Source organism: Mastacembelus armatus, chromosome 15, assembly GCF_900324485.2.
Source record: "Mastacembelus armatus chromosome 15, fMasArm1.2, whole genome shotgun sequence".
Taxonomy (NCBI): Eukaryota; Metazoa; Chordata; class Actinopteri; order Synbranchiformes; family Mastacembelidae; genus Mastacembelus; species Mastacembelus armatus.
Window position 1 is genome coordinate 11,601,128 of NC_046647.1, and position 26,587 is coordinate 11,627,714.

The following is a 26,587-nucleotide window of genomic DNA, read 5'->3' on the forward strand; positions in this document are numbered from 1 at the left end:
AACAGTTTGTCAGAGTAGAGACTCCACTGGGAAATGCTAGAGAAATGTTGGCAGATAAAATCTGATAGTGAGTTTTCACCACTATCATTATAAATGTGGGAAAAAAACCCCATTCATTTAGCCAGCCGCTTCCTTGATGCACTCATCCTAACAATCCAAAGAACCAGTCAAGGAGTACCGTGGTCAAAACCCCTGGACTACTCTGACAGGATTAATGAGCTTGTTGGCTGTGAGATCTTTCTGGAAGAACAACAGTCAGGGCAGCACTTAACAATGCTAGGCTTTACAACAGAGTGGCCAGCAGGAAATGACTCCTGAAAAAAGACTTATGGAGTTTACAAAAAGGCACTTCAAAGACATACTGACAGAATAAGGAGAAAGGTTCAGATAAAATGAAAATGGAACTGTAATTCAAAGGGCTATAGAAAGTACAGCAAAATGAATGCAGTTGATTAGTCATGAAGCTCTTTTTCTACCGTAAGATGTTTTAGTGGTTGATGTTGCTTTTCATTATCAAAGATAGACAGGATTGTAAATAAAACTGAATACAAGTAAACACAGAGTGCCTTCCTCAAAGTGCAAATGATCCTAGAGTCCATAAGAATTTCTGTTTTACTGTTTTTGTTTAGAATTACTTAAAGCAACAGAGCATGGTATGTGTGTCTTACAGTAGCAATGTAACTTGCACCCACCTCAAAATAACAACTCTGTTTGATTCCTGCTTTGCATAAATGACTTTCAACTGTTGCATCAAAGCTGCTTTTCACAAAAGCAGAAGATTTGGTTTGAGCCAAACTGTTGTAAGAACCAATCAGCGCCTCATTCATGTTCCTCGTTTAAGATAACACGTTTGAGAAGCAAAGTGTGTCTAAAGCCAAAAGAGATTCTTTGTCTTCTTTGATTTAATATACAAGCTTGGCACCACTTTTTCAGTAACTTACATACACAGTTACTCCATATTTCAAAACTGTAGGTAGCCATAATGTGGTAATAGTGAAATAGTGCTACAGTGTGGAAATTGGCAGTGGACACTTTGTTGTGCTTTGGTCCTGGTGTTTGTTAGAGCTGCTGGGAACCAAAAACACTGAAAGCTGCAAACACCTGTGGAGTGGGTTGTTGATTCTGAATGAGATCAGCAGCTCTGGAAACCCTTTTTTTATACCAGAGTCATACATCAAAATACTTCTTCATCGAGCTTTAATATCAATGTCTTCTTATACAACGCTCAGCTCAGTGAGTATTGTGTGTTTGACAGTAATAGTGCTGCCACTTATTTTCCCAAGGAAATTATTTCTTGCTTTGTTTTTGGTAGCTCCGCTCAGTTTGACAGTGAAAGACTATACTGTTGTTTACTGCCAACTGCAAGTGGCAAACAGATATTTTGCAACGAAATTTTACATAAGCTGACACAGCCAGAACTGAACACCCTTGAGTCATGTTCCTGAATAACATGAAGGCTGCTACAGTCTGTTCAGCCAAAAGCCATAATGTGCCTTATATATAATCCATTTTTGGATTTATCAATTCTCCATTCTACTGATTATTTTGAAGCAAAAATGTCTTTTTTTTTTGTTTGTTTTGTTTTTTTTTCCTTCATGTGACTATTTCACAGAAATCATCACATGTAGGACACAGAACGATCATAATATAGTTTTGCAACATTAAACATTTTCATTTCATTCATAGTCCTTGATTTATCGTGCATTACCTGGCCAGATTGATATTGTGTACTTAGTTAAGACAGTTTGTACACAGTACATCCATGTGCTTTCTTTTTTTCTCTTTGTAATTCATGTTTTTCTTAGTTATGCTTTATAAGCGATTGAATTGTTTTATCAGCTGATTTAAATTGGCTTGAAACATGACTTCCAGTCTGAATTGAGAATTCAGTTGGTAATTTTGTCACTAGCTTTTTTTTTTTTTTTGTGTCACTTATGTTTAGGTACTATAATGACATTGTGTGATTTCCAGTGTTCAGCCACTAAAATTAATGAAAGAAAACCAAAGTTGTTAATGTAAAACATTTAAAAAATAACACAAGTTTTTGACTATATCTGCAAAGGGTCAAAAATGTATTTCTAGAAATAACTTTTAAATGATACAATTTAGGAAAGTGACTCTGCATCAGCTTCATTTCACTTCTGTCTGTTCATTGACTAGGGTTCACACTGCATGTAATCGACTACAAGGACAGGACAAGGAGGCATACTGTATGGGTTTAATCTTTAATATCCTGTGGTCTGCAGCTCTATTGTATTTCTACACAGATTTTTGTCTGCTGAATGGTCCTCCTACATCCGTTTCTTTGCCTCACTCCAGGTCATAATTGTGAGTTCTTACCCTGTGAGGACAGTAATCCCTGTGCGAATGGTGCAGTGTGTGTGGAGGAGTTGGATCAGGATCATTTCCCTTTGGGTTTCCGCTGTCACTGTCGCAGGGGCTTCACTGGCCCCCGCTGTGAAATCAATGTGAATGAGTGCAGCTCCAGCCCCTGTTTTCACGGCTTCTGCTATGATGGTAAGAAACAGGCTATCTTGCCAACATGTCTAATCGCAGGCACTCAAGATGGAAGTAAAACTCCACATTTGCACAGGCAGTGAATATGTCAAATACTGTTTTGCTCATTTGCAGTCTGACGGGCAGTTTTCAGATGGGTTACCATTGCAGTTAATAAGAGTGTTATGAGAGGGAAATTGTTCCATCTGATCTGACATTATTTGCTGGAGTAGGCTTCATTAGTTTCTTAACATAACTATAAAGGGAAATCAATTAAGCATCAATGTTGTGTTGTAATTTGAATAATGGCTGATAAATGATGAAATTAATACAGTCAAAGCTCATGGCAGACTTTTATTTTTCCTTATGGATATGCAATTAGATTTTGCCCCTATATGTAGTTTATTTCTACCATATGTTCATGTTCATATGTATCAAAAACTTGTTTAAAATAAGCATCACAGGGTTAAGGATTCACCAGTTGATAAATGATTGTAACGTAGTTTTTTCATTAATTAATTTTACATTGACTTGGAGGGTAACAGCTCAAAACTGCAAAAATTATAGTAAAGTCATTTGTTTGAGTACTGACGTTCCTGTGCATCAGCTGTCCAGAGTCAAATTAGATTTCTCAGTAGCAAAAAAAACAAACTGCTATAGTGTTACCTGTCAGCCTTCATGGCATTTCTGAAATCCTGCCAATGTTGTTTCAATTCACTTATGCCAGAAGAAATCAGTGATGGCAGTGGATCACTATCTTAAGAGTTTCCTATCCTTCACTGTGCTATAGTAGACCTCGGCCAGCTGTCCTCACTAATCTTGAGTGCAGCCAGTTCACTTTAGGTTAGTGAGGCAAGCCTGTAGGACCTATTGGCCATCACTGAGCAGCAGCGAGCCAGCCACCAGGGAGAGCACTGCATATAGCCACAGTGGCTGAGATGAGTAATGCTGCTGCCACCCAGGACCTAAAGCATTTAATGAGAGTAATAGCAGCTACACGCACCAAGACAGAGTGACAGCATAGATTACGTGGTAAATCTTTGGGATAATGAAGAATCCTGGGACCCTGACTGGGGAAGTAATAAATTCACTCCTATAAGAACTGCAATTACCTCTGTCACTGGCTGCCTGTACACTAGTGTTGTTGCAGAAACACAATGATGCATCCCTCTTTAACATCATTAATAATTAAAATAGACGAAAGAATGCATTATTAGACATGGGAGATTCTAACTTCTGATGGAAGAAATTAGCACATTTATAACATCTAAATTAAGTATGTCCCTGGAAATGGGCTCCCTCCCTCTGTTGCACTGCTTTTTCCCCTTGTTCAGTATGTTGCAAGTGTGTTGAGAGAGTGGAAACAAATGACGAGGCTTTCAAGCTTTCACTGAGAAAGAGTAGGGATGACGAGAGGTGGGAAAAAAAAAGTTAAAGGAGAGAAGAGGACTGAATGGCCATCGCAGACTGGTTCATTTAAAGATGGTTAAAATGTCCAACTCTGTCAGACTGATGCACAGGGAGGTGACCTGTCACATTGATTTAGCAACAACAGCTTTGACTGATAGACCAAGAGACATTTATTTTAATAGCCACACCTGTTACAAAATGGAATCACAGTGGGTGATTATGCTTTATGCTCATAATCAGCATTTACCTGTGTAGAGAAGTGGGGCCTATTGAGAGATGACTGGATTAATTTATGATGCAAAGTGCTGTAACTGTCCTACTGATTTTCTTTCAGTTGTAGATGGCTTCTACTGTCTTTGCAATCCTGGTTATACTGGACTGAGATGTGATCAAGACATTGATGACTGTGTGAACAGTTTTTGCAGTCCAAACTCAATTTGTAAGGACCTCCATCTGGTAAGTAGGCACATTTTTTGGTTTGGCAGTATAAGGGAGTTATATAATTTTCAAAATGGCCTCCATGTCCTGTAAATCACTACAGTGGGTAACACTGCAGGTTTTTATAAAATATTGACAGCCCTCGCTCCCATAAGGAACCACCTATTACCGTACCTTTACTGACTGTCATGCACTTAATATTTGAAAAGTGTACTACAGTAACATATAAACAATTATGCAATTACATGAATGGTGGGGCATTAGAAAGAACACGTGGCTCTAGGGCCTGCTGCAGGTGTATAGCAATTATCTTTATATATTTTAGGCAAATGTAGTTTATGCAGAAATTTGTTTAGCATGAGGTCATAAAATTTTGTGTCTGGGTGAAATAAGATAGAAACAGAAAATATTCAATAATGTCATAAACTGCACCTCATTATTTCATCTTCTAATTGACAAATGATGGCAATTATGCAATTTATCCCTAGCGAGCTGAGCTTTTACTGTGCCAAAATAACCAAAAGGTTATCAGAGTGTACTTGGAGTTTACAATAGACATATTAAATATGTCCATATGAAAAATACTTATTATGGCAGCCATCTTTAGAGCAGAATGTCTTGCAATTAGATGTCCCAATCAACATAAGGTATTTGTTCATTGTTCATCTTTAGAATTAATATACAGATCATAGAACATATACAGTAAAAGCACCATAGTTTACAATGTATACGGCCCTCTGCAATACAGTATGTTCTCCACTGCTGGTGGCAGTGTCTGGCTTTCATGTAAGGCATCTATACTGTATGCACTGAACAAACTTAAAAATGCATATGTCAAATTTTAAAAAATGGCCAATCATATAGAACATGGTTTTGAACTGAAATGTTTTTTAGACTAAACAGCCATCTCAATACATGTTACTTTATGTGCATTGGTCCTTTTTAACTGATGTATGTTGACACAGATGCATACAATTGAGTTTAAAGTAACATTTTAAGACTCTTTTTGCAAGGCACAGATCTACTTCTGTAGTTATTCAAGTGTTTTTAGGCCAATAACATTGATCTGTTGCAGCTGCAAAAAGTCCCTGGGAACTGCATGCTGCTCACAAACTGTGCAGTGAGTACCAGGGGCCTTTTTCCAACAGCTGCTTATTTGCTAACAGATTGCAGTAGTGAAGCAGATGCGTCATAGATAAAGTCTTTGGGTTTTGTTATTTGTTCTTCTGACAAAGACATATAACTTCTGGTGTGTAGTCCTTGCCTGATGTTTGGGTTTACATGGGTGCTCTTGAAAATTACTGCATAATGTATGTCACAGAGCGGGAATTTATTCAGTGGAAATGGTTTTGGTTGTGAGCTTATAGAGCATTTTGGAGCCTTTTGAGTATTTATTGTGCAGCAGCAAAATTATATTTTTGTCAGAAGCATTTTTTTTTAATGAAAATGAACCTTTCAAAATGAACGCTGAGATATTTGTGGCAGTGACCCTCCTCCACAACTGCTGCTCAATAATGGTTTGTATTTTATCCAACAAATAACCTTTTGTCAAAAATAATTAAAGCCAGATTATTGATGGCTAAACCACACACGCTGACATTCATAGTCAACATGTGCCTTTAAATAACTTTCTTTACTCACTTAATAAATAAAGCATACTGCAATAGGCTTTTACTGTATCAACAAAAACAATTTTCCTGTATTCACGATCAGTACTTTTCCCTCTTGATATTTTCACATTGTCTGCAATGACTTTTATAACAATGTTTCAGCATAGCCTCAGCACAGAGTCATGGTTAAAACATTTAAAATGTAATTTTGTAGGATAAACTAAATGTGCCAATTCCAATGACGAAAGGGCACTTTAAGAGAAAGGAATGGGGTATGGTATGAGGCATATAATACAATTTCTACTGTTTCTTTTTTTTTTCTAGACACACTATTCTCTGTATTTTTTCTCAACTCATTATTCAAATAGGGACAGTTTTTGGAAACCTCTTCACATAGTCTTGTTTACAGTGCAGCTATTCCTTTCTCTGAACACAATGTCCCACAGAGCTTTAGTTTATTTTGGCGAATTGCGGTCCCTGAAGGTGACTTAGCAGCAAAAATGAGATTATATTCTATTGCCAGCGGTAAGGAATTGGAGTCTCCTGGAGGTATCTAATTTATCATAAGATGACGCCCTCCTCCCCTCCACCACCACTACCACCATGGGCCCCACAGTGTACAAATTACATCAGACAAAGTTTACCGGCTCCCCTCCAGTGAATGAAATACAGATTAGCATGCATTCAACCAGAAGCACCCGAGACCTTTGGATAGGATGCTGGCAATGATGGATCCTAAAAAATCCTTGACCGTATGACTACATTTATCCTATATGAAAGTCATTTAAATTAAACAGGTACCTTATGAAGTAATAGACAACAAACCATTCATCTCCTGGGCTGTGCTCAATTATCATAATGCAGTTTGCTATTGTGAAATGAAGGACAAGTAGTTCACATGCTGCTCTGAAAAAGATTAGCAAGAGTAAAAATATGTACAACTGTGTTTCTTAATGTACAGTAGAAACAACACACGGTTTGTTTGGAGTGAGAAGTCCCACTGAATCTAAATCATACATCTATGATGTTTGCTTGTGTATGAAAATTTCTTCCCACACAAACTATGCAGTGGTAATATTGTATATTTGATAATAAAGACTTACTATATACCTTGAATGGGATGGGGACAGACAGACTTGCATATTATCCAGAGGGTGGGTGGTAGGAGGAATGCATCTGCATAGCAGTAATGTGAAAATTTAAGACAAGCATGACTGTTCCACAGTTTAAACAGATTTCCACAGGAAAGATCTTTTTGTGAGTGGGAGGTTTTGTTCTGCAGTATTTTTAAGAAAATTGGGATGAATTTAAACCAGTATATTAAGTTTTGTTGCATTTGTTTTTTAAAATATAACAATATATAAGGTGCAAGTAAGCAAATAAATGGCAAACCGTTCTCTGGCCACTCTATAACAACTTAATTAACAGCATCCACATGTACATACAGTATGTTTCTTTTCATATTATAGATTTGTATTGCTATTATAAATATTAGACATAACTACCTTAAATGACTACATCAAGACAAGTGCAGTTTTAGGGTGTCACTATATTTCAGTGTTAATCTAATAGTATTTCCTTTTTTTGTATTGCAGAGTTATGAGTGTGTGTGCCGTTCTGGCTGGGAGGGGGAGTACTGCCAACAAGAAATTGATGAATGTTTATCACAACCCTGCAAAAACAATGCCACCTGCACAGACCTTCTCAACAGCTACAAGTAGGTGTGCAAGCTGGCTCGAGGGCACTATCCTCACGAGGTGCATCAGTCACTTAATAAATGCAGAAAAAGAAGCCGTTCAGAGATAGCAATATGTCCTTCCACTGGCAGCGGAGATAATGAATTGCAGATGGCAGGTAAAACAAATGAGTCAATCAATGGCTCACAGCATGAAAAGGTTTCAGGGGATCTGTGACTCATTGGAGGAAAAAGCTGGTGTATCTGCATCAACCGATGCCCCCTTCTCGCCAGGGAGACATAAAACTGCTTCAGGTGGAAAAGTTGGGGATGGAAAGGAATGCGAGGTAGCGTAGCTGGTAGTGCTCGGCTACTCACTGCCACCAAGTGGAATATCCGCCTGCTTTAAAGACCAGATACATCAGACTCTCACATTCATGTTTGCTCTTTATTTTTCTGTCTTTCTATCCATCGCTCTTCATCTCTTTATCTCTCTCTTTCTCACCATCTCTCCCTCTCTGTCTGTGCCTAACATGCGTACATTTACATTTAATCCACATTGAGTATTGGACCTCTTGTATCCTAAAGTACATTCACTTGTCCAGAATTAAAAGCTTCTCTGACCCATAGTGCAATTAACCTGTAAATTCTGTGCACTTTATCACATTAACAACCAGCGGTGCAGTCTTGGTACATGCAGTGTAACACTGTGTATTTGTATGTGTCCTGTGGATTATTTGAAGAAAATAAGAAGTCTACAGTATGTGGTAGTTTATCTGCTGCACCCCACAACACATGTGCTCGATACATTTTTCACATAGTTATCACAGAAAGAATGACCCCCCACATTACTACTACAGTTCTTATTGTTTTAGGATTAATTTCAGTTTATCCCAGAATGACCTCTAAAGTGCAATATCTCCCCTCTCTTGTGTTCAAGGTGTTCGTGCTCACCAGGCTGGACAGGTGTGGATTGTGCAGAGGATGTAAATGAGTGTGATTCTGGACCCTGTCTAAATGGAGCTCAGTGTCAAGAGTCAGATGTACCTGGGGAGTTCTCCTGCACCTGTCCCCCCTTTTTCAGTGGCCCCTTTTGCAACCAGCCCTACGACCCCTGCGACCCACTCCACAATCCCTGCCTGCACGACTCCACCTGCCTGACACGCTCCGATGGAACAGCCTCCTGCAGATGCCCAGCTGGTGAGTGAACACGCCGCCACAGCCTCATACACATTTTTTAAGCCCACTTTTCAAGTGTAACTACATAATTTATTCAAAAAAAGTTACCATATCATCATACCATATCATGTTAAAATTGCAGTCTAGCAATTTAAGTATTTAAAAAAATTAAAAATTTACAAAATCCCAAGTTAACTATGTGCATCATTGATCAAAAAGTTCTAGCAAGAGGATGAAAAATATTCCAGTATTCCAATACGCATCTTTTTATAATATTGAGGTTAAGGTTTTCTGAAAACTTACTGTATGAGCAGGCTCAATGAATGTTACTTGTGTGTAAATAATATGTTGAACCATACTCCTGACACTGAAAACATGTGCTACACAGCAGCAGTGAAGGGTTTTCTATAGGGTGATTTTAAACAGATTTTAATACAATTATTTCTAACCGTGACTGTTTTATACAAAAGAAGTAAGATTTTTTTTTTTTTTATTTTGTGCCATGTATAACATATAGTCTGTTTAGCTGGAATCTGGCCATGGGTTATACAGGGCAAGAAGCCCAATGATCTAATCTACTTTGCCAGAAGGCTGGTATTGTACTGATTTTAAAACATTTGCATTGTGTTATTATGTAAGTGTGCCATTTTATTTTATTTTACTTTTTTTTTTTTAAAGAATGATCAACAAACCCAGAAAAGGTTGACATTTGAGCTTTTTACTTCTAGTGAAAAGAGTTGTATTGATTTGATTTCTCTTGATATAAGACTAGTTAAACACTGTGGTGGGTGGTTTGTTCTCTTTACAATCCATGGTGAATGGGCTGTATCTTTACAATATGTGCATCACATGCTGCCCCCTCACATAGTGATTATTTATAGAAACGTACTAGGCCAAGACCCAAGAATTAGATGAAAATCATCATTAGCCTTTTGTTCTTCTTTATAATTATCATTTATTATTATGAAACAACTATATAGCATAACATCTACAGTAGGCTATTTTGGCTCCATCCTATTATCCTGTGTGTACTCATCAGCACTTAGTGCATTTGGCCTGCCATTTCAACTGCCATCACTATGGCAAAAAAATAAAAGTCCTTTTACTGGAACTATGCCTGTTGCCATTTACCAGAAAACAGGAAAAGGCAGCGCTATTACTCAACACGGTGTTACAACTGTAAACAGGAATAAGCAGGAGATAGATAAAAGCAAAATCTGTATTTTAAAAAGTAATTTAGACATACAAAGCAAATTAATTATATACATATTGCATATTCAAACCTCACAGTACCATAATTCCAAATTAAATAATAGGGTTATGCTCCATCTCTGCCTTTAAATGAATAAGAGTATACCAACATGCTCTACTGGCAGTAATCTAATTATCCAGACTACAGCAACAAAACTGAGTAGACCCCAGCAGTCTCTTAAACGACTCAATATTGTATCATCTTACAACAGCTGTAAACCAGAATGTGAAGATGAGAAAAGGTACAACAGGATAAGAAAGTCACCAAACATAGGGTGAAACATAGCTACAGCATTTGTTAGGAGGCGTATAAAAAGCACTGGCTTTTTAAAAAAAAATTGCATCATGCACAATTTTCTGTTTACACGGCCTAAACAGACGAGTAAGTGCTTCTTACTTGGCATATGGATTATCTATAGAAATTGGTGTTTCAGTGACTAATCAGACAGTGTGGAGGATATTGCATGAACTCAACATTTACGGATGGCTTCCAAGACGAAAAACCAATGCTCAGAAAACAGCACAAAACTGCAAGATTACACATTGCCAAAAAATATTAATATAATCTGGTGGATACTGGCAGCACACCCATTGGTCAGATGAAACCAAAATAAATTAGTTTGGTCCTGTATACAAAGGTTGAGTCACATGCTCAAGAAGAAGAAAAACAGGAAAATTATGACCCGGCCAAGTATGTCCCCTGACTTTAAAAGTGATGGTAGAGCAATAAAACTCCTTCAAAAGAGAGCAGATTAAAATAAAAAATAAAAAAAACAACAACAACCTGAGATCTCTACATATTTGTACAAGGCTGGTATCATCCATGCCCAGGAGTATTGAATCTGTCAACAATATAGAAGAATATACACAAAACGTTGATGAACGAATTGAATCTTACCAATAAGTACTGATTTTTGTTGGAGTAGGTTTTAAAGATGGATCTTTCATTATAGTTTAATTTGTAAATTAATTAGTAATTATTCTTATTTTTTGGCTAAACACTTAAAACTGTATTTAATGATCCATATTTGTTATCACTTCACATTGTGACCAGGGTTGTGCTCATTTTTACCGTGTAATGTAACACATCCGATATTGTTGTATTAAACATACACTCACTAACTCATAAAATGTGTGAATTCAATTGACAAGAAACATTTTAACAGTGAAAGAAGGATCAAACAAACAACAGGAATAATTCAAACCACTCTGAAGCACAATTCGCTCTGCTACTGTTCCTTAATTTGTTCATATGCTCACTATGTGCATAAATAGACACATTTAGCAAAATTTGCTAAATATATTTGGGTCGTGGGCTGCCCGTCTCTTGAGACAATTTAATTAGATTTGGAGTACAAAACAGAACTTGTCACTGTTGGAATCCATAGTAACAGACATAACACATCCACTAAGACTTGAGTTCACACACACACACACACACATCTGACGATCAACAAATGAATCTTTTTCATGTTAAAATTGCATGTTCTGTCTCTCTATAAAATAAGCAACGTATTAGTCATGGAGCAGTGACAATGACCCCTGAGTTGGAATCGCCTGTTAGGAAGTTTTATCAGAAAGCTATTGACAGCTGAGAAAATATACACCAGCATAAAAACTTAGTGTTCAGGTTAAGTTGCTATAGGGATGTGCTGTAACTAATGGTTCTATCAGCACAGAGATGAAAAGATGTTGCCAGATATAAATAGAGCAGCTGGGTGAATTTCAGAAGGCTTCCTTGGAGAGGAATAGGAAATTAGGTGCTGGCTGCATACATTACACCAAGAGCTTTGCGTGGGCTTGGTCGTTTTCACTTCACACAAGCATTGTGACTCACTATTCTCCATTATTATTCACCATAAATCCATCCTACATAGCTGCTATTCAACAAACACAGAGCTGTTACACAACCAATGGCTTGATCCCGGTACAACAAGTTTACAGACGTGTTATTTGTCAAGGAAATTGTGCAGACCTTATATTATTCCCAGGCTTAATTAAATTAGACCTTGTCTGCGTGTGTCTGCCAGATCTACTGCCATACTGCAAATGTCATCACACAGTCAGGATGGACACCATACAAGGTTAACTTGTTATAAAATCCACACCAGCCAGCCAATTTGTCCATGACTTTTAGTGGTGCTTATTTTTCTCTTTTGCATGGTATGTAGTGGAAGTGCTGAAATAGACCTTGGCTGTGTAATTGGCACAAAATACAGAATGATAGCAATGTGTGCTCAAAACAAGCTTATGTGCCCAACAGAACTGCATTACAGTTTAAAACCTCCCAGTTGCATTTAGGTACTGACTCTTGATTAATGAAAAGAAGCTATTAACAGCTGCAGTCCACACTTGCTGTGCAGCTGAAATGGTACATTCTGTAGTACATGTTTCAGTTTCAGTTTACTTGACTCCACATGTTCCACGCTCAGACACAGACAGTGTGTGCAGATACATGGGCACAGTTGGAAACTGTGGCAGCTGCTCCATGGTAAAACATGCCTCAGGGAAGATGAAGGTTTGTGTCGCTTTCAAGGCTGCGTTATGGAATACATCAGTCGTCTGGACGAGGGGTGTATTTTGAAGAAGCATATGTTATTGTGGTGCAGCTGAAGCATAAAGCTGATACTTTTTGCTCTTTCACCATTTATTACATGATGGTGCTGAATCATTAAATACACTTTGTTGACATACAGAGTGAGTCAACAACATAACCAGCCAGTTACTGCTGTGGTTTAACATATTGCATTACAATATTTAAAATTAGAGCTCGACCAATACATCAGGCCAATTCAGTATGTTGACCAGCTTAGTGTCCAGCTAAGTTTTTGTTGTTAGATCTTATAATTCCAGTATGAATGTGAAAATACTGCCTCATTATGCATAACTCTTAGATGTGAAAAGCTCGTTTGGATGTGCTCTGATCCATTTTTGACTTTATGTTGTATATATATTCTGGATGCATCCTACATCTTAGGATATGGTTAATTGAAGAGGCACGTGTTTCTCATGTGAAGATACATTGAAGATACAGTGATAACGCTCTTGACAGTGGGTGGTCACTGTCAGACTTTCCTGGCTCATCTTATGACAGTGTCTGACAGCAGTTGACAGGGGTCTATTTTTTTTTTTTATATAAAAGATAAGCACTTTAACAGTTGGCTGAGTGGCAACAGTTGGCTTACTTTTCTTGGACTTGACTCTGTTATAAAACTAGTTTTCCCAAAGGACTTCACAAAACTATCTCGGTCTTGCAAAAGGGGTGATGTGGCAACTTTAGTGTTCATCAGTTGAACAGGAACTAAAAGGCAGCCATTAGGAGCTGACTGTTGGGACTAGCTTTAAAGGGATTTGTAAAACACAGCCACAATGGAAATGAGTTTTGTCTACAAAGTTATACTGTGAGAACCTCTAGGCCAGAAAAACCAGAGCCAGCTGAAAGAATCATCTTTAAAGAAAATGTTAGAGAAGCAGTTATCCTCTTGATTGTGGAGGGCCCCTGTAGGAAGTTTTTGTTCTTCCTAGCAGTGACTCTCCGCTGAGGCTCTGGCCAGGAGGCTTAAGTCATCTTGCCTGACCAGCACAGATGTTCCACTTTCCTCTTAATGAGGAACCTCAGCAGGGAGTGCCAAACCTGATTGAAGAGCAACCTGAAAATGGGAGAGTTAGGGTAGAGGTTGCATCGAGGGTTACTGGCCGACAACCACAACAGATGAAACAAACATGCATAGCATCACTCAAACATATTACAGTATTAGGCAGAGTTAAAGCAGAGTCCTGTACACAGACTATGCACTTGGACGTCCTTGCACAGTCTGCTGAAATGTTTGCACAGAGTACTGTTTGCACATGTAAACTGCAATATCATGGGTTTAAATCTGCTTTAGGACCTTTGTTGCATGTCCTTTAAATCTGTCTTTCAGTCTGTCTGAGCTGCATCTACATACAACAGTTTAAAAAAGCTCTAATTATTAGACTTTTTCTTTGAATGTAATACAGAATGTTCAAGCTTCCTGACAGTAAAATAACTTTTTTTTTTTTAACTACGGTTATTGTGGAAAGACTGTAATCTTCACAAATAAGTGTCAAAATATGTCATAAACAGTTAGTCCATCCCTGCAAATCTGAAAGAGCTTTTAAAATGATTAAAAAACCAATGATTATTTGTTGTAGTCAACAGTACTGCCTCCCAAATATAGACCCATTACACATGAGCACTATCTCAACTAAAACTGGTAGCAGATGTTTAAAAAAATGCATGTCATAATGAAATGCTATAAAACACCAAATAAATTTAATTATATAGAGGACACCCCAAAACAATATAACATTCCAAGTATTTCAGTTGTACTTTCATGAATCAAATGCTGAAACGTAAACATTTAGAAAGGGTAATTAATAACAATAATAATTAAAGGACTGGTAATAAAATTCATTTTCCGTAGCTAAGTGTGAGTGCCACATTCCTAAATCGTTTTTATTCAAAGGCTCTTTTCAATGCCATGTGGGTTGATGACTGAAAGTATTGTTTCACATTTTCATATTTCAACAAGTGCTCACCATCTGACTGTGTTACTGACTATTTTAGGTTTATTAAAAAACTAATATGTTGTATAATTTTCATCTTTCATTACAGTTTGCCTGCTGCTCTTTTCTTTGGGTTTCGACATATTTTCAGGATGAAAAAGCTTTTCGGAATTCCTGTCTGTTGCGTGAATTGGAAAAATATAATACATGCTGTGTTGTGAACTAATTCAGAAACATTGTCTGGTCCCTTCACATGCAAAAACCATTTGGTCTCCATGGCTCAGAATATCCCCAGAGGTGTTCCTGGCCAGATGGAAAACAAACCCCTTTATTTGCATGGCATGCTACACTAGCCTTCACCTTCCACAAGATTGAGATCGTGTCCTACCAAACAGTTGGTTAATGAGCTACAGTGAAGCTGTGCCAACAACAGCACTGACACACACCTAATATGATATTGAAAAAGATGTGTTATCAATATGCGTTGCCAAACGTGTTGGAAAAAGCATTCACAAGCTTCTAAAAACCCCCTTTTTTATAGAGGGGGTATCCAAATGCAATGTGACTTATATTATGTGTCTCAAATTTTAAACCAAGATGCTTTGGAAGATGTACTATATATTGTATGAATGTCATTGACATTCATATCAGTACTGTCTCTCAATATAGGGAAATATTGTAGAAGATCATGGCTGTAACTTCTGGACCTGCAGTACTAATCCACATCCCACACTGCTTTTATGTTTTATATTTTACTGTTCTAGATCCATTGACATATAACATTCATGCATTCTAATCAAATAATAGTTGGCGGTTTGCTTGTGTTCAGGGTTCTCAGCACTATTTCTGTAGAATTTCCAGCATAGCTTAATGCAGGGTGGTGAAAGACGTGTCTTAACATGCTTTTGTCCTTAAGTTGTTTTTAATTCTTATTTTGTGATTTTGAACAGCACCGACTTAGCTGACCTCAGAAAGTTGGCTTTTTCTGGTAGTTAAAGGAAGACAGACTGGTTCTTTAGTTTTAGAGGGGGGTATGAGATTTGTGTGAGTGTGAGAAGACAGAGTTAGACACTGGTTTGTCCCAACAAACCAACACAGAATCAAGCAGGCATGATTTTGCTGTCATGCTTAGTTGATACAATGTTTTAAAATAGTAATAACATCATTAAAGGATAATAATGTCACACTAGAATTAAAAATCTCTTATATGGGAGTGCCCTGGCTGAAGTAACATCAGCATACAGAAAAGGAAGGTCGCATCTAACACAGTCAAATATGTTTTATTTGGACCTAATAGTTAAACCTAATATAACTAAACAATTACACTATTAATGGTAAACCCCAGCAATCATTTCTAACTCATAGTACAATGTTGAACTTGGATATTTTCAAAGAAATAATTTTTTGCTGAGATGTGGCTCTGCTTTGAGCAAAGTTCACAGCATGTAAATCATAGCTTCATTTGAAGAACCAGTGTCTGCTGCACTATTATTCTAAAATGATGGTGCACAGAGAAGAAAGCAAATATTAAAATGTAGCAGGTGTTCATTCTCAGTATGAGAGCATGCCCTTTCCATGAGCAAAGGTCTCCGCCCGCTAGTGATACTCTTTTGCTGAGGGCAAAAGGTGGTTCTTTTCTTCCATTTCAGCTTTGAGACCTCTGTTTCCAGCTCAATCAACAGCTGCATCAAAAAAAAAAAAAGGGCAGAAAAAGGCATCAGTAGCACATAGTGGTATCAGAGGTTTTCCCTTCATAAAAATTCTCAGTCATTAGTAGCTTCCAACATGTTAGTGTTTAACCCCTGAACGCTTTACAACAGGGAAAATCACCCTAATGACGTCTATAACTCTGTGGAGACCAGCTACAGTGCTGACCGAATATACTAATTTTATATGGACTACTCAAGGGCATGGGTTTAGTGACAGATGTTGGGGAACACAATGAAGTCAGGAGCTCTGTGGTATATGAATGCATTTTGTTTGTTTATTTTTCCCACCACTCATTGGTGTCTGCTGCCAGTAAGCTGCACCAATCAAATGGCTAAAGGCAGCCTGTGTGTAGAGGCAAAAACCCACAGCTAAAAGCTGTCATCAAAGCCCTCACTACTCTCGTGAAGCTTATTGCTGTAAGCACAGCCAAATGCGGCACGCATCTGTGTTTATATCAAGCCAGAGTACTATGACTTCATGTTATGAGATCTCTGTAGTAGAGGATACTGTTAAGAGGATGTATTGATTCACTCACGTTGTAACTACAACAGACTTTAAAATTTTGAGAAGTGGCAGAAACATGTTCCACATATTTCCCAGTGGAAACCATGTGCTCAAACAAAGGCAGTTTTTATTACTATTTTACTGATGGTATATAAAGTTAAAATTAATTGTTTTTCTCCATGTTCCAATGTTACAAATGTAACCAGCTATATTCATATTTCTTATGACACGTTAGCAAACTCATATTTTTACCCACATATTCCATAGAAACAGAAATGGACACTTTCTTTAGGATCTTGTCACCTGTCAAAGACAAGCCCACAGTTTCCCCAAATTATAAGCCTAGTTTGTTCATCTTGGACTTTCTGTCTAAGAGTCCTTCAGCTTCTAACAGATCGACCTGCAGACTAAAACACTAAACTAAAACAGAAAGCTGCTCAGAGATGCAAAGGGAATTCAGGTGTCAGGAGAGGGCAAATAAAACTCCTTACAAAACGATTACAACCACTACGGTTTGTAGTTTAATACCTTTCCACAGGTGGTGTGGAATATTTTGTTCTAATTTATTGCAACGGAAGCGCTCAGGAACAAGATATCAGACATACTGCAGTTTGTTTGTTTTTTTAACAATAACCCTGAATTAAGCAGGGCATGCTGCACATGTTAATTAGAAACTAAGATATTATGAATTTCATATTTGTTGTGTGTGATCATTTCTATGGTTTAGTTTAGTGTTGGCGCATATGTTTGATGTGTCTCTGCAGAGGAATTGTACATCTGGCCCTCAGAGTGATGCTGACTGTCCTGAAGAGGATGTCATACTATTGAAGTTTTTAAATGCAGACAGAACTCATGGTCTGTGCTGCATTTTCTCACTGTGTTGTGTCGTTTAAAAGATGATCAGCAACGTCTGAGATCTGATACATGACAGAACACAGAGGACACCACAGACAGAGACCATAATTTATATTGCACAAGCAGTGGGTAATATAATTTTAAATGAGCTTCCAGGGAGCAGCTGTTACATCAGACTGACAGCAACTTTGATAAGAAGACTATAGTCACAAATGTAGTGGTCCGTATCAAATTCACACAGTTAAAAGGAAGACATCACTCATATATCAACTGAAATGTCCATCAAAGTTAGTTCACTCTCCGCTGCGGATTACCACAATTTCTTCTCCTCTGAGACGTTCATGGGTAGGAGCAGTGATCACATAGTGAAGCTGTGGCTGGATGATGGAATGACTATGTGAGCACGTGCCTTGGGTATCCCTCTCTGTACTGTCAAAGAGCAGCCTCTAGTCACTGCTTAGCGGCAGAAGATGCATTACATTGTGGTGACATCCGAAATATTCCCTGAGGTGCTCCACCATTGCTTTGACTGACAGACCAGCTTTGGAAACCTGCGCTGTCCCATAATTCACTAGATGCTCTGTGTTCTCTGTGGTCTCATGGATTCACTCTCATTCTTACGTCCCAAGATACACACAGCGATGTCGGTGTTGCTGTCTTACTTTTTTTTTCCTTTATCATCATTTAGATAGAGAGTAGTTGCTTTTCTTTCTTACTTTTTATCATATTGATATACAGTATCATTTAGTCAGTTCATTAAAAATTCACAGTGAAAGTTGTTTTGAGAATTTGATCCAGTTGATAAGACATTTGTTGTTCAAGAGTGCTGAGCTTCATGTGGCTGCAAAGCAAACCACACATAATGGGTTCCAGTTGCTGCCTCTATTTTTTGCCACCTGACTGAAAGATTATCTTACGAAACTGGTAAAAATGGCAAATCCAATAAATGGTATTAATCATGTAGCAACATATAACATAAACCACTTCTTCAATATAACCAACATCTCTCTCTCTTTCACATTTTCACATTTGCGAGATTAAACTACATGTGTTCTCTCTAAAGTAATTTTAAATAACCTCATCATTGTTAATTCAAGTACTTCTCTCAGAGGAAAATTACTACTTACACGAGTAAAAACCCATTATAATTTAAATATATATAACTGTAACTTGAAGCAGCAAGAGCGACATAATGAGACAGGGAAACAATAATAGCACTAACACTCATTATAAGCTAGTTTTATTAACCCTTTGTTATATCCTGGTAATGCCTCTAATTATGCATGGCAGATGGCGCTCTGCAGGGACAACACAGTAGTAGACTTTGGACGTCAGAATTGTTCAGGAAATGGTTTCTCCCTGTCATTAGTCATACCACCAAAAGTGCAATTACAAAAACAGTCTCTGAAAGCTGAAAATCAATGGTAAGAAGGAAATGGTGGCAATAAAGAATCCCTTTAATTGCTTGTCTTGGTATCCTGAATGTTCAGGCCTGACAGTTATATCCTTAATTTTACTTCATTTGTTCTTAGATCCAAAATGAACTTGTTGAATTTTACTCATGCTAACACACGATAGTCCGTACATTTTTATATTATTGTGTACACAGCTTTAAATTTAGTATTGAAATTTTCAAATAGGGAAATCCAGACCAGATACACTCCCATGATGTCACTGTCATCTCGTATTTGACTGCATTCTATTTAGAGGTGTTTCTAATATTTTGTCTATGTAATTAAATACGAAGGATAAATAAATAGAAACATCTCCTTTACAGTAACACATTTAAATATGAATTCAATTATAAACATAATGTTTAGTTTACGCCTTCTTGACAAAAGGCTGAACATTTTAAATATAGTAAAGACGTTCTGTGAGTTCATTGTAATTTAAAATATTATAGTTTTCCAGTTGCTTATATGACTCAGATCATTTTGTGTCAATACAATGGGGCTTTAGGGGTTTGTCTCTAACTTTTTCATCCGTTAACTAATTTTACCTCATAAAAGTCGTTCAACCTGTTCAGCAGGAAACCATCTTATGGACCAATCCAAGACCAAGTACCAGAGGACTACCTCTGAGAGGCTGAACACTACAAGCTCCCAGAACGCCTTCAAAAGTACAACAAAACATCTATGTGGATCTGCTTAGCCATCCTGCCCCTCAACCCCCTAATGAACAAGGGCAAAAGAGCTCTTGGGCTTAGCCTCTCTTTTACCCTAACTTAACAAGATGTCCCCCTACACGCTTGCTTTCTCTCACACATACACACACACACACACACACACAGTCACATGCACACATAGTCACATACACACCTCCCAAACCCCAAACCACTAACCCTCAGACCAATCTGTCTGTGGCACTAAAGTATTATTAGACTTACACACTCTCAAAGGGGAAACATTGAGTGCTGAGAGCTGGAAGATGAGATATGCTACAGGGGCTACTAGTTCCATTAAAATGGCATTCACTGGGGCCTTTGTTATCATCGGCCCTGACGTTTTCAGGATGTAGTGGGGTTTGCTGATCCATGACCATCTCATCTATCTTTCAGGATTTGAAGGAAGTTGGTGTGAAATTGACACCAATGAGTGTAGCTCAAATCCATGCCAAAACCAGGGCAACTGTGTGGACGGGGTCAACAGTTACAGGTAAAGTGTGTTAGGCTATACATAACCAGCTTTTCATTTCATAGGAGGCACAAAAATGTCAGGCTTTATAGGGATGGACCTTAAACATTTGTAAATCCAGTATTGACCTTCGTTCTTCTATGAGCTTCAGGTCAGTATACTATAATTTTCACAGTAGATTACTCTGAGTTAATACATTAATACCTCTGTCTTTATATTGTTTAAAGGATATAATATATAAATGCTGTTTGAAATTTGGTGAAATTCTTAACAAAAAAAGTCTGTCTCTTTTGTTCTTGTCATTTGGGCTTTAAGTTTAACTAAACACTCAAAATCCATTGTGCTTTATGCACAGTCAAAAGATAACGTGTAATTAATATAATTAAATTCCTATCGATGTTTTTGTTCTGTGCTTGTGAGGAACTGATTGATCTTCAATTTTAAGTCTGAGACTAAATATCAATATTAATGATTTTTCCTATGCAGCTGTAGTTGTAGGATGGGATTTTCTGGCCTTCACTGTGAGGAAGACATCAACGAGTGCGCCTCTAGTCCATGCCACAATGCTGGCATTTGTCAAGACCTTGTGAGCAGGTAAGTCTGAATGTAACTCGTTTTTTACTTTGACTTTTCACCTTAGCATTTATTGAATGTGTACAGTTTAAACTGCACATATCATAAAGGCCAGGCTGATTAATTTCCTGAATTTGGTTTGAAAGGTAAATGAACAAAATGGTGCACCAAGCAAAACACACAAGGTTGTGGTGTTCCTCTTTAAAGTGCTCCTGTTTATATAACAAGCCTGCCTTCATCCTTGACACACATAAGCTGCTATTCTAAAGAGACAGAGTGAATTCAGCAGGAACACATCACGTATCTAGATTGGGCTTTACTCCACTGGTGCTTCTCACTGCTGTGCTTAATGGGAGCCCCGGGGCTTCCAGGCTTATTCAGACAGATGGGTAGAGCAGTCCCAGGGCCAATTTGAGTCCTAAATGGTTTGTCTCCAGTTTGTCTCCCGTCATGATTTCGTTCTCATGTGACCTGGCCCCGCTCAGAGCGCATCTCTGATTGCACCATCCAGGGAGTTCACATCAGGTGTATTTTAACCTCACTGCCCACGAGAGCACTATGCACACCGATATCTCCATCTCCCTGACCCAAAACCTGAAGAAATCCATCTGTACTTTGGTAATGAATCAGACTCTACAGTAAACTCACTGACCCTTTCTTGTCTTGTGTCACTTATTCTTTTAATGTGCTTTTAACTGTACAAGGTTCCTGTAGTCATCTGTGTATGTACAGTACAGCCATTTGACTGAGTCCAGTCCATTACCTCATGGCAATAAATACCATTTAGCTTTATCACATTAATGTGATCTGATGTAACAGGTCTAACAATGAAAAAATGGTTTTGACTAATCAGATGATGCAGTTTATGTTTTAGCACAGAGGTGTCTAATTACTCATGTTCTTATTATCTCACTTACAAATAGAATAACCGTCTCCTATGAGGTGTGTGGTCTGGGGATATTAGATCCACCAACAGCTGCAGAGAGGGATTTGAATTGAATAAACCACATTATTTGACAGATTAAGCTCTTCCCCTTAGTAATAACTCATGAAACATAATTCAAATTAAGTTGCACATTGGGAAACGTAATTACTGTCATACTGTTAATTTTTGTATGAAGAGCTGCTGGTCAGTTTGAGAATGAATAATGGATCTTAAGCTGCACGTTAGTAGGTTGGGAACACACACACTTTCTTAGAATAACTGCTTCTGCAAGAGCATATTCAGTTTTTTACTGAGAAAAAGAATTCAACTTATTTTAAAGTTACTCTTAGAACTGCACATGAAAGTATGTTATAATTACTGTGGCACATTGGTCTTCACTGGATTTTATGTTATTTCTTAATGATCGAGTGTTATCACATCTTCCTAAGGTTCCGCTGCATTTGCCCTCCTGGTTATTTTGGAGCGCTGTGTGACCTGGATGTGAATGAGTGTGAAGTTTCACCTTGCCTACACGAGGGCATCTGTATCAACACACCCGGAGGCTTCAAGTGTGTCTGTCGCCCTGGATACTCAGGTAGCTCTTTTGCCCTAAGGTGACATGAAGATCAATATGAGAGTCTAAAAGGCTTATCATGACTGCTGTGGCCACACGCTATTGAGGTGACTCCGACACTGATCTGGCTTAGTGCAATATAAAAAAATAAAAAAAAACACTGCTTCACAATACTTGCTGTTAATTAGCCCACCTGCCCTCTGCAAAATACAGTGTCTGCTTTTCAGTGAAGCTAACAAGAGATATATTTATGTCACCTGTTTTATCTGATGAAAACTTCTGTGTCTGTTAGCCGCCTTTATTTCATCTTATCAGCCTTTTTAGTCTCACAGTGCTATTGTTGTTTTACTTCAATCCATTTTTCTTATTTTCCACCCAGATGGATATTGAGCTATTTTAGCGTGTGTGTAACGTGCGCGCGCGCTATCTAAAGCCGATTCCTGTCAGGTACAGGGAAGATTAATTTCATTTGTCTTCCACACTGTATCATCAATTTATCCTTCCCCAGTTGAGAGGGGGGAAATCTCGGAGGTATTGCTACTCTGGAGAGCAGACTCTGACACGCATGGCCCAATTCCCACAGAAGCAGCTTTTATTATTAGGCCTACGTACAGCATAGTACAAGTCATTACTTTTTCTGTTGCTCTAAGCTCATCTGAGGAAACAGGGTTCCCCAAGAGAGCAAGCGGCCAGAGGATACAGTTTTGGATTGGTTCAGACCAACTAGATCTCATACAAAATATTTGCTCTAGTAACACGAGTAACAGCATTGCAACTTTTTAATAAAAACACCAACAGGCTCATGGTACTACTCAAGCTGTGTGTAACTTTGTTTTAATCAAGTCCAATAGTCAATTTGCCATCTTAGAGAGATTCATTGTTCATGTTTTTGTGGCCTGATTTGAAGTGATTGAAATGTTATTCTGCTTTGATATTGTCATGTGTCATCTCCTCTATCACTGAGTTATTGTAACCTGTTATGTCACTTGATGGTATTATCATATTATTAGCTTTAGCCATCAGGGAAGTCAAGGGGTGTTTTTTGCATATCAAATGCCAAAATTAATTTTGACTGTAACATTTGAAGCTGCTTACTAATAAATCAGCCTAGTGCTGTATCTACTCATTTTCACGGATGTGATTAAGCTATGATGACACTTCAGTCCCATTTGCATCACAATCCATGTTGAATTTTCTTCAGGTTTTTTTTTTTTTTCTTTTTTGTTTAGTGAGTCACTCAGTGCATCTGTATTTTCAGCGTTTTCAATAAATCTGTCTTCATATAGCACTTTTTGCTAAGAGGTGATCTAAAGGCTCTGACTGTTACCCTCTCTTTTCAAAACGCTTTTTTTTTTTTTTTTACATCAAACAGCTTTGAAAAATAACTGAAGCAAGCTAGAAAATGTTTTTATTCACATTTCAGACATCCAGCATCTTTTATCATTTATGTTTCTTTTTTTTCTTTTTTTTTTTTACTTCACTAAACATCTATATGACCCACTTAGGATTAGACATTAAAATTAAACAAGTGTGTGTTTTGTTTTGCACTCTCTTCTCAGCACGTCAATGTGAATCTTTTGTTCCGTAGCAGCTGTTAGTTATGGCTCTGACCTAATCACCTGTAATTGTCCTTTATTCTTATGTATAGAGTCATTTCATTCTGCCTGTGTCATATTGACAAACATTTAGACAGTAAGACAGTCTTGGCAGGTGCTTAGATCTTAGCTGTCTGATTTAGGCTGTTTGGTTTAAAAGGCTCTGCAATCCCACTAATGTATTTCTTAACTGTACATAAACGCTGTGTTCTGTACTGAGGTCAGAAGTCATTACAGTGACATGATTAATGGGTAATCTTGTTTATATAAATCACGGTTTAAGCACACTATTCGTCACCTTCTGTTTTCTCTTCACCCACCATTAAGGATCACTTTCCCTTGAGTGATAGTACAGTGCAATCAGCACATTGTTGCAGCTTCTGCAGTCAGCACATTGTTGCAGATGAAGTTCTGGCTCTGGCAGTGTTGTTTTGATGTTAAGCCTTGATTAAATTCAGTCTTTCGTTGGGTGAACTTGATAAATAATATTTGGCCATGATTCTATCTTTGCCACTGAGCCTCTGCAGAGATCTGTGGATCTAGAAATGTAGTGTCCATTTCATGTGAATGACTGGTTTATGTTTATTTTTCAGCTTAATAATTAGATTTTGTGAATTAGGTTCTCAGAATCAAAATCAAAGTGTGGCTACAACACTGTGGTAAGAAAGCAAGCAATCTACATTTTAAATGCTTGTCATGTTTAGGCCTCGGTTGGTTGGATTGAAATACAGATCCATATATGTTCTTTTCTCACAAATCCATTGTGACGTTGAACAAATAAGACACTCTGTGATCTTGTTCTATGCAGTATTTTGTGACTTCTGTCCTAGATAAAAATGCCAAGATCCACAAGTGTTTTATTTAAATTGACAGGCAGTCTATGGATGGTGAAAAAGAGAAAATATTTTTCCAACCCTCACTAATTTTACTCATAACACTTCTGTATTACATTATTCATAGTTTATTTTCTGTTGCAGCTCGCTAATGTTATTTTTGAGTTTAAGCATTCTTTTGGCACCTTTGCCGCCCTAAACTGTGAATTTTTCTTTCCTTTTGGCTAAAAAAAAAAAAAAGGAAAAAGTTATCAGTTTGGCACAAGAAGGAGTGATCCCAGATTCTGTAACATGAGAACGTGGTAGACTGTAAAGATTAAGTTTTATTGTCGTCCATGGTGAAACACAGGAGGCGTTAGATTCATTGTTGCTGTTTGTTTGTTCAGGCCACAGATGAAACATTAACCAAATGATTAGCAGTGGGTCAGTCATCATTTTCATCACTGTGTTCAAGGACAATATCTATAGTAAATTTTAATATGTATGTAAATGTATTGCCTTTTTAGTGAGAAACATCATTTGTTGGCAGGGGGGTGTCTAATTTTGACAGTTTCTGTTCTGGTGTTTCCTTCACAGCTTCAACATTTCCCTCCCCTTCATTTCTGCTGTGATCGTGTTGCTATTTTTGTAATGTCTGCATAAATAATGAGAAGCATCAACTCTCTAAATAAGTCTGGCTTATGTAATAAATCGTCACACATATCTTAAATGTATGTGACGGACAGTGAAGATGAACTTGGTTTTGCTCATTATTCATTAGCTCCCCTGGGGTCAGCACATTTAGTGCAGTGCAGTTTGTGTGGTGGATTGTCCTGTGTCATCACAGCTGTAAGGATATACAGCTCTTACAGTATATGACACACTTTTCCATTATTCAGTCCTGGACTTTCTTGCATCCTCTCAGGGACATTACGGGGCCATCTATTAACAGGTGCTGCATTCTTTTAGTTGACTATATAATTATTATCCTCTGCATTCTTTCCGTTTTCTTCTGAAAGGTCAGTAATTAATTTAGATAATGTTGTTTTTAAAGGGTCAATTCACCCAAATTAAAGTTAATAAATACATTTTCACCCTCCGTTTTAGCTGTACATCACCTCACCAGATAACTTTGGTTTGATTTTCCCAGGAATTGAAATATTTGCCTCTGTCCCAACGTAATGGAGATGAATAGGATGTTGTTTGCGGTGCTCACAGCAGTGAAAACTTCCATACATTTCATAGATTAATTAATTTAAAATATTCGGACTCAAACACAAAGAGATTCAATTTACTGCCATAAAGACAGAGAAAAGCAGAAAGTGCTCGAAAGCTGGGACCACCAAATGATGGATTCATTATTACTAAATAATGAATCTGTTATCATTTTTGCTGTGGTTCCTTTTTCTGTTGTTAAAATAATGAAATAACTAATAATTACAGCTGTAGTTTAAATGTTGGTAACTCATCAGTGTGTAATACTCTCCTACTTTCACAAAGCATAATAACCACTTAGCAAAATAAGAGTTTTTGTTTGGGGTATTAAAGGTTCATCTGTCATTTTCCATTTCATTTCACCATTGATCAATGGTTCAGTTTGTATACTGCTTATTACAAACACACACCACATGAGACTTATCCATTCTCAAAAATGCAAATCACTAAAAAACATGGTTTAAGTCAGGGTTAAACATCCAGAGGGAGATTATACTGTTCGTAACACAGATTCAGTGGCTACTGATGGTAGCAGCTGAATTCTGATGATTAAAGATCATACCAGCAAGAAACTCGAGGTTTTCTTTATCGTAACTGATGAATTA

The 26,587-nt window shown here is 37.6% G+C and overlaps 1 protein-coding gene across 1 annotated transcript in view; it reads left to right on the forward strand.

Annotated features, from left to right (window-relative positions):
• eys (eyes shut homolog) overlaps positions 1–26,587 on the forward strand; it is a 123,602-nt gene that overhangs the window by 35,508 nt on the left and 61,507 nt on the right. The window contains exons 21-27 of the mRNA XM_026309983.1: positions 2,320–2,517; positions 4,241–4,362; positions 7,550–7,671; positions 8,570–8,829; positions 20,213–20,309; positions 20,775–20,882; positions 22,236–22,381. Of these exons, the coding sequence (XP_026165768.1) occupies positions 2,320–2,517; positions 4,241–4,362; positions 7,550–7,671; positions 8,570–8,829; positions 20,213–20,309; positions 20,775–20,882; positions 22,236–22,381 (1,053 nt within the window). The remainder of the gene's footprint in view (positions 1–2,319; positions 2,518–4,240; positions 4,363–7,549; positions 7,672–8,569; positions 8,830–20,212; positions 20,310–20,774; positions 20,883–22,235; positions 22,382–26,587) is intronic.